General features: G+C 40.8%; 1 protein-coding gene across 1 annotated transcript in view; it reads left to right on the top strand.

The window, feature by feature from the left end:
• Positions 1-16,693, top strand: part of sertad4 (SERTA domain containing 4) — a 52,667-nt gene that overhangs the window by 20,314 nt on the left and 15,660 nt on the right. The window contains exon 2 of the mRNA XM_034112222.2: positions 13,375-13,547. Within this exon, the coding sequence (XP_033968113.1) occupies positions 13,394-13,547 (154 nt within the window). The 5' untranslated portion in view covers positions 13,375-13,393. The remainder of the gene's footprint in view (positions 1-13,374; positions 13,548-16,693) is intronic.

Here is a 16,693-nt window from a genome sequence, read left to right as displayed (position 1 = left end):
TCTACAATAATCATGCCGCCCTATTGAACTTCAACAGCAATTATTTTTCTGAAATTCTTGTACTGTTGACATAAATGCCCTTTCTTTGCACCACGTTAGTCTGTATTAAAATTGCATTAGTTGCCTCATTTTGCAGATGTTAAGTGATGACACATTGCATGCTGTTGCTCCCCTCATGCTGTCTTGGATCTATTCTGATATGAAAACCACAGACATGAACTCTTTCACTGCTATCTATTCTAGGGGTCGACCGATAATCAGCCTGGCCGATATTCCGCATTTGACCGATTATCGGTATCGGCCTTTTTTTTTATCAAATTGCCGATAAAACTTTGGCTCTGATGCAGCCGTTTCTCTGGCTGCAGTCACCACTCTGTGTACACGAGCAATGTCCCGCCCACAGCGCTATCTGATAGGCTATTACTGAAGTGTCAATCAACACTGAAGATTTTCCGGGCGGGAGCCAGCCAGAGAGACGGGACCTTCTCAGATTACAGGCAGGTGCGATAGAACGCAGACACAGACTGAAGCAAGCAGCAGCGCTGAGCAGCAGAGCCATACATGTGTTACATCGAAGTTCAATAAACATCCCAATCCCCTATGCTGAAGTTGCAAAAACTCCACGATTTTATGATCCAATTCTATCAGTTTCCCAGTTACACAGGGACGCGGGAAGTCAGTCAGAGTTGGGAGTGCTTGCAGCGTCTCGCAGCGGAGTAACTGTGGTGCGGAGGGGGGGCTGCGAGTGGAGCCGTTTTTCAGGTTGATATGTGAAGCTCATTAGCTAGCCAACATGTATCTAGGGGTGTAAGATAGTAATAAAATGAAACTATTGAGCACAGAATTAAGATGAGTTTATAAAAACAATTTACATGTGAACATCTTTTACTGTAGATAGAAACGGATGATCCCATGTTGTAGAGCATGCTCTTGGCATCCTATATGGTATATTGGATGTTGGAATTTGATGTAGGCAACTTGGTGATATGGACTTTAAAAGTATAGTTTCGGATTGGTGGACTTCAGGAATAATAACGTTACTCGCGATCTCAATAGAAGGGTCAAATACATGCATTTCCCAGCCAACACGGGAGCCTTGACATCTACAGTGAAACTTCTTATGCAAGTTTATCCTCAAATGTAAGTAACTGTGGTAAACTTGGCTTTATCAACGTTAGTTAGTAAGCAGTGCAATCTTGCTAACTAGCTAGCAGTTTGAGTTTGTTTTGAATTTGGATTTGTTAATGATGGTTAGCAAGCACATGGAGTGCAATCTTGCTAGCCAACATTCAGTTTGCTAACTAACTAGCTAGTGTTGGCTAGCTTGCATTGCTAGCTAACTACCAATACATTTTCACATTAGGCTGTGACATTACTTCTATACTAGTTGACATGAATAGTCTAGTCTTGATACATTTTGTAACATTCATTCTTATATCTACTTTTAGCTATTTTGTGATTTTTCTTAAAAAATATTATACTAGTAAATAGGAACATTTGGGGTGAGACATTTTTGAAAATGCATTGATCATGCCTAGACTGATTATATACATCTATACTGTTAAGCTAAGCTTACTAGTGGGGTTGCTGTACTGAGGAATCACAGGGGGAACCAGCCTTATGTTTTCCCTTTTAGGTTCATTAGTAAGACTCATAATCTCAAATGTGTGATGCATTACGGGAGTGAGTGACAATGACACGCGGCAGATTCAAGTCACATTGGAAAGATGACTCTCAATACAAGGACTGGATTGGAGAGGTACCAGGAGGAGATGTCCACAAGGCTTATTGCAAGTTTGCCGCAAGTCATTTGACATCAGCAATATGGGAGTCGCTTCCCTCAAGAGCCATTCAAAAGGACAAACCCACACCAAGTTAGCTGGACAGCTAAATAATGAAAGAAGAATGACAGATTTCTTTAGTACAAAAACAGGAGAGGGAAGAAGCGGCCCAACAAGCCAGGATATCGAAAGTGACAGTCAGGTGCCCAGTACCAGCAGTGAACAGCCTACGGAAAAAGGCTCTGGAGCTCAGGGGAAAACTTTTTTTTCAAGCCAAGCTGTATTTGAAGCAGAGATTCGCTGGGTCATGAAGATGGTCAGGTCACACTTCACAAGCTTCAGGGGCCTATAGATCATCACTTAATATGGTACCTGGAAAATCAGGTGGTAGCATGGACATTTTTTTCACGGCAAGCGTGGGAACCCTGTACTAGACTAACGTTAGGTCTACTGTAATAGCCTCACTTTTAATAGTTTGCAAAACATTAGCTAGCACTAGTGTTTTGCAGTTGCTAGCAGCTTATTGGGATGTTATGCTAGATAGACATGCATTGGTTTGATATAATAACTTAAGCATTATTGTTAGTTAAGCATGTCAGCCTGCAGCCCCACTTCTTGTCTCTCTCTCTAACTCATTGCAGATGGCTGCACTAAAGAATAGGGCACAGAGAGGAAACCAGTTGTAAGATGTTTAAAAGTTCATTAAACATATATGCTTAAATGCATTTCAAAGAAGTTGTGTTGGAGTTTGTGTTATTCTACATTTTGACACCAAGATTTTCTGATTTTTACTGCAAATGTATATCGGTTCCAAATATCGGTTATCGGTCTCCTTGATTACTAATAATTGGTATCGGCCTTGAAAAAGCCATATCGGTCGATCCCTAAACTATTCCCATAAGGCTCGGATAACTAGTGCTGGGGGGAAACGATTATTTTGAAAACGATTAATCGGGCGATTATTTGATCGATTAGTCGACTAATCTAACGATTATTTTCGGGCTGTCCCGAATACCATATTTCGGGCTCCGGATATTCGGTAGTAATCAGCAGCGATTCAGCGAATATTCGGCCCGCGCGGGGCGATCCGCTTCAACACGTGTATTTCGGTTTATTCACGGCATTCATTTTGTTATTCTACAGTATTGTTGTTTTGTAGTTATTTGTTCATGCAACACAATTTGTGTTATTTGGAATTGAAAAGGATATCGCATTGTGTTTGTTACTTTCGTTGCAGTTGTATATGTCTTAAGTGTAATTTGGCTTCCTATTTTGTATGGACATTAGGGGTGTAACGGTACACGTACCCGTACCGAAATTATTCGGTACGGGCCCTTCGGTTCGGTACACGTGTGTACCGAAGTGTACCGAACGCATATAACTTTAAACGTAAAAAATTGAGAACGTGAACAACTTTTTGAAAGTAATCTCAGGTGCTGCGTCGCAGCATTCAGAGTAATTTGCTCCCATTGTGTTCAACGCGTCATAGAGCGAGCAAGTCATTTAATTGGACGAGCTGGTCAGAGGGATGCGTTCAAATGTAATCAGTAATTTGAGGAACTGTCGAAATGGCGAACGCAGATAAAGTTGAGCTCGAAAATCCTCCAGCATCATTGAAGTCTCCGGTTTGGGAACATTTTGGTTTCGCAGTTACGTACAAGGATGACGGACAAAGACAGGTGGACCGAACCAAAGCTGTTTGTCGGCATTGTTCAACTAACATTGGTTACGCGGCTGGCAATACATCAAACTTGCACACTCATTTGAAAAGGCATCACCCGAACGTGAATATCACCGGTACCAAAAGACTGAAGTGCAAACCCAACTCCCACTAGCATTTAAGCCTACACCACTGCAAAAACTTCAGACCGAGCCAAAGCTATTACAAACGGCAAATATCCTTATGTTGCCATGTTAGCAAAGCGCTACCTGGCTGTATCTGCTACCTCTGTCCCTAGCGAGAGGGTGTTCTCCACAGCAGGAGACATTGCTAGTGCCAGCAGATCTGCCCTTTCGGCAAGCAATGTGGACAAGTTCATCTTTCTTTAAACAACATGAAAATACAATGACAAGCAAGTCATAATGTCAAACTGGCTGCTTAGGTACTAGTACAGTACAGTTCAAATACAGATTATTTCAGTTCATCGAAAAGCTGCACCTTAATGTTTATTTTATTATATTTTATATTTATTTGAGTGAATATTCATAGTTTAATAATAATTAAAAACCCTAAACTAATAGTTTATGTTTTGTGAGTACTAGTACAGTAAAGTTCAAATACAGATTATTTCAGTTCATCGAAATGCTGCACCTTAATGTTTATTTTATTATATTTTGTATTTATTTGAGTGAATACATTATTCACAGTTTAATAATAATTATTAATAGTTATGTTTTGTGATAATTTTTTCTGCTGTACCGAAAACGTACCGAACCGAACCGTGACCTAAAAACCGAGGTACGTACCGAACCGAAATGTTTGTGAACCGTTACACCCCTAGCAAGAGGCAATTCAAAGTGCTTTATAGATGAAAATAAAACACATTTTAAGAATAAATACAGCAGAAACACATTATAAAATGGCATTTAAAAAAACAGGCATTAAAAAGCAAAGATAATACAATAAACACAACAGATGAATAAGAACCATACTGCAGTGTGAATATAAACAGCTCACTCTAATGCAGCGACAAAAAGATACGTTTTTAGTCTGGATTTAAAAGTATTAAGAGTTGCAGCGGACCTGCAGGATTCAGGGATTTTGTTCCAGATGGTCGGGGCATAATAGCTAAACGCTGCTTCTCCATGGTTAGTTCTTACTCTTGGAACAGAGAGCAGACCCGTCCCAGAGGACCTGAGACTCCTGGATGCACCACTCTTTACAAATGTTTGGCATCTACCACTGTCAAGTTATTTTAGGAAAACAAGAATGGAGTTCCTCACGGTTGTTCTTTTACCACATTTTCCACCTGATAGTTCTCTCCTTTGCAATATGTTCATTCAGATGTTCCTCTTAAAGGCAAGGCAAGGCAAGTTTATTTATATAGCACTTTTCAACGCAAGGCAATTCAAAGTGCTTTACAAAAAAAAAATGAAAGGCATTAAAAAAGAAAAGCTAATAAAATAAACATTAAGGAAAAATACATGGATAAAAGTTACAGTGCAGTTTAAGATATGAATAGTTCAATTAAAAGCAGCGACAAAAAGAAAAGTATTCAGCCTGGATTTAAAAGTAGTAAGAGTTGCAGCGGACCTGCAGGTTTCTGGGAGTTTGTTCCAGATATTTGGAGCATAATAACTGAACGCTGCTTTACCATGTTTAGTTCTGACTCTGGGGACAGAAAGCTGACCAGTCCCTGAAGACCTGAGAGATCTGGATGGTTCATAGTTTAGCAGGAGGTCAGAAATGTATTTTGGGCCTAAACCATTCAGTGCTTTATAAACCAGCAGCAGTATTTTGAAATCTATTCTTTGACACACAGGAAGCCAGTGTAAAGACTTCAGAACAGGAGTGATGTGATCCACTTTCTTAGTGTTAGTGAGGACTCGAGCAGCGGCGTTCTGAATCAGCTGCAGCTTTCTAATAGATTTTTTAGTGAGACCTGTGAAGACACCATTGCAGTAGTCGAGTCTACTGAAGATAAAGGCATGGACAAGTTTTTCCAAATCCTGCTGTGACATTGGTCTTTTAATCCTAGATATGTTCTTTAGGTGATAGTAGGCTGATTTAGTAACTGTTTTAATGTGACTGTTGAAGCTCAGGTCAGAGTCCATGACTACACCTAGATTTCTGGCTTTATCTGTTGGTTTGAACATTGCAGACTGAAGCTCAGCGCTAACTTTTAAACGTTCTGCCTTGGCTCCAAAAACCATTACCTCCGTTTTATCTTTGTTTAATTGGAGAAAGTTCTGACACATCCAGTCATTGATTTGTTCAATGCACTTACTCAGTGTTTGAATTGGAGCATAGTCTCCTGGTGAAATTGTTACGTACATTTGTGTGTCATCTGCATAGCTATGGTAACTTATTTTGTTGTTCTTCATTATCTGAGCCAGTGGTAGCATGTAGACGTTAAAGAGAAGAGGCCCCAAGATGGAGCCTTGAGGAACCCTACATGTCATATTTGTCAACTCAGATGTGTATTTACCTATAGAAACAAAGTTGTTTCTATCCTTTAAGTAGGATTTAAACCAATTTAGAACTGTTTCCGAAAGTCCCACCCAGTTTTAAAGGAGCATGGAGTCGTATGGATGTGTTGAAAAAAATCTACACGTAAAAATGCCAAGGATTTTGGTTTTCGTCAGACTGTCAATTTAAAAAAATAGCCCCTATGTATGCATGTGAAGATCCAGAATCTGTCAGTGGTCATGTGGTGCACCTCAGCCAACTGTTGTAGCCTTAGTTGACTTTCCTTGTGACATATTTCAGGACACGACAAGCTGTGTGTGTGTGTGTGTGTGTGTGTGTGTGTGTGTGTGTGTGTGTGTGTGTGTGTGTGTGTGTGTGTGTGTGTGTGTGTGTGTGTGTGTGTGTGTGTGTGTGTGTGTGTGTGTGTGTGTGTGTGTGTGTGTGTGTGTGTGTGTGTGTGTGTGTGTGTGTGTGTGTGTGTGTGTGTGTGTGTGTGTGTGTGTGTGTGTGTGTGTGTGTGTGTGTGTGTATCTCAGCGCTGGAGTGAGTGAGTCAATCACAGCAGCAGAAATCATCCCAGCGGGCGATCTGTCTCCGCTCATGACAAGGCTCCTCAGGCACTTATCTCTCCTTCCTCCACTCATCCCATCCATCCCTCCCTCTGTCTCCACCTCTCCCCATGCTCTCTTCCCATTCTCTATCCCTCCCACAGTGTGTCTCGTGCACCGGCACCGCAATTAGCTCCTGATCATCAAAGGGTGTAATGAAAAACAAGGCGAGATAGAGAGTCAGACAGAGGAAGAGGGGTGAAACAAGAGAAGAGTGAACAGAGGTGAAGCGGCGTCTCTCAAACGTAATCGTGAACAATCGCAGGTTTTTTCCCCTCAAGTACACACTGTCAAACACGATCGCTCGCTCTCAATCACATTCCTGCCAGATGCACACACAGAAAGGGAGAAAGAGAGGTATAATTGCCCCCCCCCCAGGAGAATGTTCTCTCCATGTTTTTATTTCTCAACCCTCCATCTCTCCCTTCCTCTTCACACTATTTGTTCACACTGTCTCCTCCTCCTCCTCCTTTTCTTTGAAGAAGTATTGCTTTACACGTTGGGAAGCTTCTCTGTCTCGTCTGTTTGTTAATTCACCCCCCTGGTTCAGAGAGCTGTCGACTGTGACCCCTGTTGAAAGGGTGTCAGCTAGAAAGAGAGGGAGATTGAGACTGGGGGATGAGAAGGGGTAAAGGAGGTGGGGGCGTTGAGAGGGAGGTCCCTAAAGTGTGCAGGGGGAGTGATGGCATGCATGTTTCTTTGTGCTCCGGCGAACGTAGCAGCAGCAGCGAGGGAGGTGATGGAGATGAAAATAGCTCCGGGTAAGAAGCAGCTCAGGGGGGAATCGAGAACGACTAAAGCTGCTAATTAACTGTGGCACTCGCGCTCAATAACACTGACATAATTGGCCCTAGTTGGTGGTCTTCTGTGGAGGTTGGGCTCAGTAGTTGAAATGAAGCCCACACAAGTACGGTTTAAATCTGTTATAAAGTGTGATCAATCCACAATGTGATGCAGGGCATGACATTAAGGATTTTGGGAGATGGCCCTGTGGGCCATCTAAGCTAATTTACAGATGGCCCTGAGTCCAATAGAGATGGCCCTGAAAAATGCGCGCGGACGAAAGGACTCACGAAAGGTTTGGGGGACCTGCAGGTCTTAGATGCTGTCTGGTGCATTCTCTAGAATTATAAGATGAACCACCACAATATTATATTGTACAATTTCAATTGTATTCTTAATTTCACTTCTTCTTGTTTGTGTTTGCTGATTCAACGACTCAATGGCCCTCTGTCTGTCAGAGGGCCACTGACTGGGGTTGAAGATCGAACATTTTGAAGGGACACTCCCTTTCTGGAGATCTTGGAATCTTTTCTCCAGGTGCTTGATGAGCACATCGGCAAACACATACAAAATGTCAAATTCTAATCCCTGTCTCTGGACCACCATAAAAAAATCATTTATATCATAACAAATGTGAAATTATATTCCTGTCTCTGGACCACCATAAAAAAATTATCTATTAAAACATGTTATGCCCATATTTACTTATGAAGAAAATATTTACTTTTGAAGAAAAAATATTGAATATTTACTTTGAAGAAAATATTATTGGGCACATACCTATCACTTTGATTCTCTTTTTTCGGGGGGGGGGGCTGCAGCTCAGTCTTTCTCTTCTTTCCAGGTTGTTCACCTTGCTTTGGTGGACTAAGAAACATTGTAATACACTCTGACTTTAAATTATTTGATCATTATGTATTCAGCATCAGAATCCGTAACAAACTGAAATTCCCGCGAAAATGTGGTTGCATTCGATTCATTGTCCGGGTAGTATTCAGTTGCGCCACTTATGTGACAGACAAGAATAGTCAACTCTAATGTCTAACACTTAATGTGGAGAAAGAGATGTCCTGTATGGGTTGATTGTGCGTTGATCTGTTGGTAATGCCTCGGGGTTCCGGTGGGCATGTAAACACATGCATAAATGCTGCGCTATACTTTGTGGCCTCACCCGGTTGCATAGCGACACTTATTGTTTAGGTGTCTTTTAATAAGCAGGTAGTCATATCATTAGCTAGAACTAGCTGCATCTGATCGATATGGACATAAACGCGAGTGAAGTCTAATCTGACGGGAGAGAGAGATCACCTGCTGCTGCTGCTGAGTCGACACGCAGCTCTGCATAATCACATGCAGCGGTGAGCGGACAACACACACACACACACACACACACACACTTCAGGTTAGAATATCACACGTAGCTATTTTAATTACTTCTCAAACTACCTAAACGAGTTATAGATATGTTTAGTTTTACTGTCGGGTCACTCATTACTGGATCCGCGAGCTGCATGATACTGGCATAATAGGTTGCCCGATCGGGCCACCAGCAGGTGAGGCTTCATTGCCCGAGCTAAATGCTAGATGGCCCCGGGCCATCGGGCCATCCTTAATGTCGAGCCCTGTGATGCAATGGATCATGACCAAGTCGCAGGCTCCAACGGACACAGATAATAGAACCGGATGTCTTTCAGCTGGGCTCTCCCTCTACATCTTCAATATCCATCGGAATACATTGCTTAGTTGTGGGAAAACACAGAAGTAGGGGTGGGCGATATTGATAAATATATTATCACGATATTTTTCAAGCAGTATCACGATAGACGATATATATCACGATATTTTTTCATGTCGGTTATTATGGTTATTTTTCAAGTTACTTAACAATACAAGCACCTACAAGGTGACAGAAACTAAAACAAAAAGGAGTAACAGACCAACATAGCATTTCAAGCTGGTTTTATTTCTGAAATGAATCCCTGAATGAACAATTCAACATTTTGATATGGCTTCAAGGCACAGGTTCTCAGGATAACAATGAACTTTCTGAGGTAGCACTAGCAGTGAACATCAATAAACATGAAAAGGAGGGTAAAACATAACTAAGTAAAACATCAATGAGAAAAAGTCAGTGCCAAACAATTAAAATGTAAACTTTAGACTTGAAGTGCAATAAAAGACTAGCATAACTGAAGGGAAAAGTTTTTTTTTTATATATATATAGTTTTTTTTCCAATTTCTTTTTTTTTTTTATCACGATAGATACGATATCTCTGAAAAAGCATATCGTGGAGACCTAATATCGTCACGACGATATATATCGTCATATCGCCCACCCCTACACAGAAGGTATTGGTCTTTTATTTCCCAAATAAGTAGAATGTTCTGCTGCAGTCCGTCATCTGTTGACACACTCTTGCATGAGGTGGAAGAATCAACAGCGAAACAAATCACTGTCATTCTCCGTGATCAAAAGGACTATAGAGTTTCTCTCCACGGATCCAAGAAACACAAGAGACTGGCTCTCAGTGTCTTCACAGTAGGTTTCCTGTTCCTCTTTTTTGATAGCAAACTGTTTCTAAGGATAATAGACCATTGTTAAAAACACTGTCATATTAATCAGCAGAAAGAAGTCCGGTCAAATGTAATCTCAGCTATAGCCAAAAAAACACATTTGGTTTCCATCATATTTTTACACTCTTGGCCTGGGGCAAATGTAAACAACCTAACATCTTCCTCTCTGATGCACGTCAAGTCCCTAGCTGCTTCTTTACACCCGCCACAGGTTGATGCATGTTCCCCCCCGCCAACCAGTACAAGGTTTCTGTTATGTTATAATTACAGTTAAGTCTGACAGGTGTGTATTAAAAACATATCATTCTTAATGCATATCTACATGTTGGTTGTAAAGACGTGGTTGACGAGACAGCGTTCCAACAAGGTTTGGTTGAAGAGAATTCGGTGAAGCAAGTGCTTTCAAGATCTGAAAATGAATTCTAATGTTCAGAAAGTCTTGAATACTTCTAATGACTTCCCTGGTGGAAATGTTTTCATAAGTTTGACTGAAGTGCTGAGGCAGATCTAATCTGCAATGTGACAGCTGTCTAAACAAACCCCGAAATGTCGCCTCTGTAGATTGCATTGTTGATATAGGCAGAATCGCCGCAGTTTTCAGTGGCCTATGCTGTCACTGTAGGGCAGGGCTTCTTAAACTCCGGACCGAACCCTGTGTCCCATTATAACAATTATTAAATATAAAAACGTTCTGATTCTGATGTAAATGAATGTATATCATTTTATATTATACTTTACTGGCATTGATCCGGACCAGTGACCTTGTATAAAATTCACAAGTGGACCTTTAACAAAAAAGTTTGAGTACCCCTGCTGTAGGGTATTAATATCCGTTCTGTTTATTATTATTTAAGAATTACAATGAATGAATCACAACTAAATGCTATTAGATATGCCTTATTATAATTAAAAGTAAAATAATGGGTAATTCTAGATTATGATCATGGTCATGGTCAAATAGATAGACAATAATAAAGTCTAACGCAACTATTTTATATTTATATACTGTATATAGTACAAAAAAACAATGCATATACAGGGATAGCATTTTGGATAACCTTTATTGCCAACTTTTACTTGTTGATTGAACCACTTTTTTGGTTTTAGGAAGATTTTTGTGCCACCAATGCCTTGGAAAGATAGAGTGGAATTGGGAGACAGAGGGTCAGGTATAGGGTTGGGTACCGAGAACCGGAACCGGTTCCAACATTTCGATTCCAGCGGCATCATTTAGAAATGTGAATTTCGGTTCCGCTTTTCGATGCCTGAGGAAAAAGTTGCAATTCTGAGCAAGGTAGTGTCATGAGTGAGGGTAAGACAGAGCATAACATTGACAGAAGTATTGCTGCAGCATTTTTATTGTCACAAACATTGTACTGTACGGTTGGAGTTGATATTAAAGCATGCTCGCTGAACCCTTAAAATATATAAACCGTTAACGCTGTTCGGTGTAATCCATCACTACCTGGGGCTGGCTAGATGGGTTTCGTACCAGCAGAAGGTGATGTTTTACCGGCTTTGGTGTGTCTGATTAGTCAGTTAAAAGCAAACACTAGAAAAGCAGCAAGCTGAAATAAAACTGTTCATCCAGGCAATGCAGGGAGCTTATTGAAGCGGACATTTTAATCAGCTACCTGATGGCTGAGGGTGAGATGGTGTCGCCTCGGTTTGGTCTGTCAAGCTGGGTCGTGGGCGATGATATCTGCTCCTGGGGGCCGATAGAGGAGGGGCAGGAGAAGCTTTGAGAAGGAAAGGTGGTGACAGGGAGGGTCGGCCGCCGGTGCCTGAAACAGCTGGCTTTGCATTCTGCATGAAGGGGAGGAATCAACAGCGAATCAAATCACTGTCATTCTCCGTGATCAAAAGGACTATAGAGTTTCTCTCCACGGATTCCAGAAACACAAGAGACTGGCTCTCAGTGTCTTCACAGTGTGGCTCTGTTTCTGTTGGCGTGTTAGTGCTACCTGCTGCAAAGTAATATGACCCCCTTATGTTTCTTTGGATCTGCTTCACTTGAGTTTCAAAGTTATTACTGGTTACTGCTAATGTGCAGGCATATCAATCCGCAGAAAGAAGTCCAGACAATTTAACGTTAGCGGAGGCCAAAACAAATTAATTCGTTTTTCTCCATCAGAAAACACCATGGGATATTTTGGAATATAACTTTTTATATAAGTGAAGAGCAGGAAACTTTGGATTCACAGAAGAACAAGAAAACAGCAGAAGAGAAGGAAAGAGGTTCAAATATAAACACTGGGAACAGCAGAAGAAGACAGACAGGAAGTGAACACTAACGGGAACAGCAGAAGAAGACAGACAGGAAGTGAAACCTGACAGGAACACGGTATGGGCTCTGGCAGTGTTTAAAGACTACTTAATGGAAAAGAGAATGTGAACAGACTACCAGTTACAGGAAACCTTGATCAGTGCTGCCGTCTTTTTAACTTACGTTGCTTTCGCTGCAGTTCAAAGTGTTGCTTTGTTGTAAAGGAGTACTTCCCTTAGCTGAAGCAATACAAATATTCTGAATATGTTTTGTCAAATGTATTAGTAATAAGCAGGTTAACCGTTACTTGTATTTTTATAGAATTCACATATTTGATATCTTTTGTTAGGTTATTTGCAATTACCATGCTGTTGACACGGCCTCGCAGTGCGATTTCACGAGTGAGATCCATTTCACCGAACAAGTGTGTCAAACCTCTCGCTAACTCTCCTACCAACTAATCACCGGGTAGTTCATGGTGTGGGTGGGTGTCATCTCTCCATCTGTGTCCCACTTGTAACAGTACCACGCATATCGCCAGCCATCTGCCAATTTTTACTGCACACCAGTATTGTTGTTAGATTTGTCATGCTGCTTGCAAAGAAGCTGGTTACTCCTCCACAACAAGTACATATTAGCAAGTATCGTACACATCTTGTTGACAGTTACCACATCAAATGGAAAGCATACTTGGGCTGGGTGACATGAAGAAAACCATATATCACAAGTATATTTGACCAAATACCTCGTTATAGATTATTGCGATGATAATGATGAGTTGACAGTTGGTCTTTACACAATGAGAATGTTTTAATAATTATTAGTAATGTGGATATAATGACTAAGTAGGTGAAGGCAAGGAATAGAACTACTAGTACAGTATGGGAAATGACGTAACTTTATTGTAATGCCGACCGAATTTCAACTCGATCTAATCTCTTATATCACAATATCAATGTTAAGACAATATATCGCCGCTTTAACCTAATGCATACGCAACATTCTTTATAACAAATTTGAGGATTTTGTGAAAACTTTCTCAGACTAATATCATTACAATTAGTTTACAAACAGTAGGAGATGCATTCAACTAATTTCACCTTGATTTCACTTGATTAACTTTCATGTCATCATGTAGGCATATGTTTTGAAGTGACATCTTATTATCATGTAGTCCTTTTGGGTTTAGAATTATATTCGTTGTTGAATTTTTCCCATTCTGTTTTTTCACAGACCTGAATCATAGAGAGAGATGACCCTAGTTTTGTCCATGAATCCTTTCCTGGACCCAGAGGGAGACACTCCGCCCTCCACATTCCCACCCATATGGGAATCAAAGCGCTGCACTAAGACCTGCCTGTCGGACCCAGCCCCCCCCTGCAGCTCTGAAGAGCCATGTGCACAAGGTAACAAAGATCACTCACAATTCATTCAGTAGTTCATTTAAGTAGAATATAATCAGAAGCTGATCCACAAAGTTATTTGATAACCAAGGATTTGGTACCACATCCTATAGTCCTGGCAATAGAGAACCGCAGTGACGCGTCCTAAAACCCGGAAGTAAACTTCTTCCGGTTCCTTCGTCAAAAACGCAATGCAATTTCTCCATAGGATTTTGGAAAATAGCTCGAAATAAGGTCTGTGGTTGACACACATTTAAGAGAAGGATCACGTTTTGTTCAGCCGGATAATCTCCACATGTCTCTCCTACTTTTGTAATTTTTGAATCATAAATCTAGTCGCCAAAAGCGAAATGCTAACGTTATGCTATAAACGAACTACAAGCCAGTACAGCAGCAGGGTCGCACGACTTCAACGTCACGCCAACTTAAGATCGTTTCAACTGACTTGCACTGAAACTGCACTTTGAACACTTTAAATATATTAACATTTTAAACTGTATACCCCGTTTATCTAGGCCCGTTTTGTTTTATGTATAGGCTACATGTCACACTGTGGGAAACGATATTTCTGGATGTATAACGCATGTAGAATTTGTTTACAATAAAGCTGACTTTGACTTCTGTGTGCTTGCATATTTTAACAAAGCTTTTCATTTTAGCCACACTGAATTTAACTAGAAGTCATGGCTGTGTCAATTACCAGTCTGATATCGTTTTACAAAGATGACAAGAAGATTGGAGATAGAGGAGAGAACCACTACAAGTCAGGACACGTGCAGCCTCGATGAAGGTGTGCTTACCGGTGTTGTCAGGGCTAGCATGAGGGACAAGGTTTATAGAGTGTCGGTGAGTAGTGATAGCAAGAGTACCGTTAACCTAGAGTTAATTTATTCACATTAATTCCCATCAACAAATCCATTTTATGTGTCACATGAAATCTTTATTAGGCAAGGCAAGTTTATTTATATAGCACTTTTCAACACAAGGCAATTCAAAGTGCTTTACAAAAAATGAAAGACATTAAGAAAATGGCATTTAAAATTAGTCATTAAAAAGAAAAGCTAATAAAATAAACATTAAAAGAAAAAGTACATGGATAAAAGTTACAGTGCAGTTTAAGATGTAAATAGTTCAATTAAAAGCAGCGGCAAAAAGAAAAGTATTCAGCCTGGATTTAAAAGTAGTCAGAGTTGCAGCGGACCTGCAGGTTTCTGGGAGTTTGTTCCAGATATTTGGAGCATACTAACTGAACGCTGCTTTACCATGTTTAGTTCTGACTCTGGGGACAGAAAGCTGACCAGTCCCTGAAGACCTGAGAGATCTGGATGGTTCATAGTTTAGCAGGTGGTCAGAAATGTATTTTGGGCCTAAACCATTCAGTGCTTTATAAACCAGCAGCAGTATTTTGAAATCTATTCTTTGACACACAGGAAGCCAGTGTAAAGACTTCAGAGCAGGAGTGATGTGATCCACTTTCTTAGTGTTAGTGAGGACTCGAGCAGCGGCGTTCTGAATCAGCTGCAGCTTTCTAATAGATTTTTTAGTGAGACCTGTGAAGACACCATTGCAGTAGTCGAGTCTACTGAAGATAAAGGCATGGACAAGTTTTTCCAAGTCCTGCTGTGACATTAGTCTTTTAATCCTAGATATGTTCTTTAGGTGATAGTAGGCTGATTTAGTAACTGTTTTAATGTGACTGTTGAAACTCAGGTCAGAGTCCATGACTACACCTAGATTTCTGGCTTTATCTGTTGGTTTGAACATTGCAGACTGAAGCTCAGCGCTAACTTTTATACGTTCTGCCTTGGCTCCAAAAACCATTACCTCAGTTTTATCTTTGTTTAATTGGAGAAAGTTCTGACACATCCAGTCATTGATTTGTTCAATGCACTTACTCAGTGTTTGAATTGGAGCATCGTCTCCTGGTGAAATGGTTACGTAAATGTGTGTGTCATCTGCATAGCTATGCTAACTTATTTTGTTGTTCTTCATTATCTGAGCCAGTGGTAGCATGTAGATGTTAAAGAGAAGAGGCCCCAAGATTACAAATATTACACACCAGAAAACACAGAAATATCCATGAAATAAACATACAGTAGGCTATAAGCAATTAAAGGGATAATTGGGAAGGCATTACAAATGTAAATATAATTTAAATAATAAAACAATCCCACCACCACAGGTATCTACAGGAGAAGAGGGAATTCTCTCCACAAAATGTGAATGCCCACGTGGAGAATGGAAATGCAGTCATGCGGCTGCATTAGCCATCTTTGCCATCCACACTTTCAGCTGCACTCACACCCCCTGTCAGTGGAAGAAGCCAAAGGCAGCTAAACGTACGCATTCAGTGGACGAGCTATTTCCTCCAACCAATAACTCACTCAACCCGCTGACAAGAGAGCCCACCTCCGCAGATCGTGACTGGCTGAGGGACAGACTCGGGGGCAGGTTCTCAGGAATGTCTTGGCTCTCTCCCCCGAGCCAGAAGAGGAACACTACAGCTTGGAAACACTTACTGTTCCTGAAATTATCAAATCTGTTGGGCATCAGGGACCTGAGGCAATTGTGGCAAGCATGGCATTGTCTGAGGAGCAACAGAGGGCAATGCAGGTGGCTACCACTGGTCAGCGAACCAACCCAAACTGGCATTTGTTCAGGAAAGGAAGGTTGACTGCCAGCAACGTTGGAGCTGTCCTGAGGTCACAGCGTGTGACTGCTTCCCTTAGTGCCAGGGTGCTAGGGCAACAACAGATATATTATCACAAAGGTTTATAGCGCAATATGCACAACATACCTATCAAACACGACATACAATAGAAGGAAGGTTTGTATTACCCAAATCTAAATCAAATATGGGACAGAAAGCAGTCATGTACAGAGCCATGATCAGCTGGAACTCTGCACCGGTTCACATCATTCAGGAAAATTACATTTCAAATGGTTGCTAAAAAATTATGTAAGTATTACAAAGTAAATTTTAACTGTGCCTGTGGCTATGTATGCATATATTATTATGTACACTTATTTGTATTTACTTTTGTTTGGCCTTAGGATGGCGATAATTGGATGACCATTTTAGTTTCACTTCATTTCACTGTAAATAGCATGAAATTATGAGCTGTTTTGTTTTAATTTTGTTGTATGTT

The sequence above is a fragment of the Pseudochaenichthys georgianus genome, chromosome 22 (assembly GCF_902827115.2).
Source record: "Pseudochaenichthys georgianus chromosome 22, fPseGeo1.2, whole genome shotgun sequence".
Taxonomy (NCBI): domain Eukaryota; kingdom Metazoa; phylum Chordata; class Actinopteri; order Perciformes; family Channichthyidae; genus Pseudochaenichthys; species Pseudochaenichthys georgianus.
The sequence above is the reverse complement of the archived record's forward strand: the minus strand, read 5'-3'. Positions and strand labels throughout refer to the sequence as shown.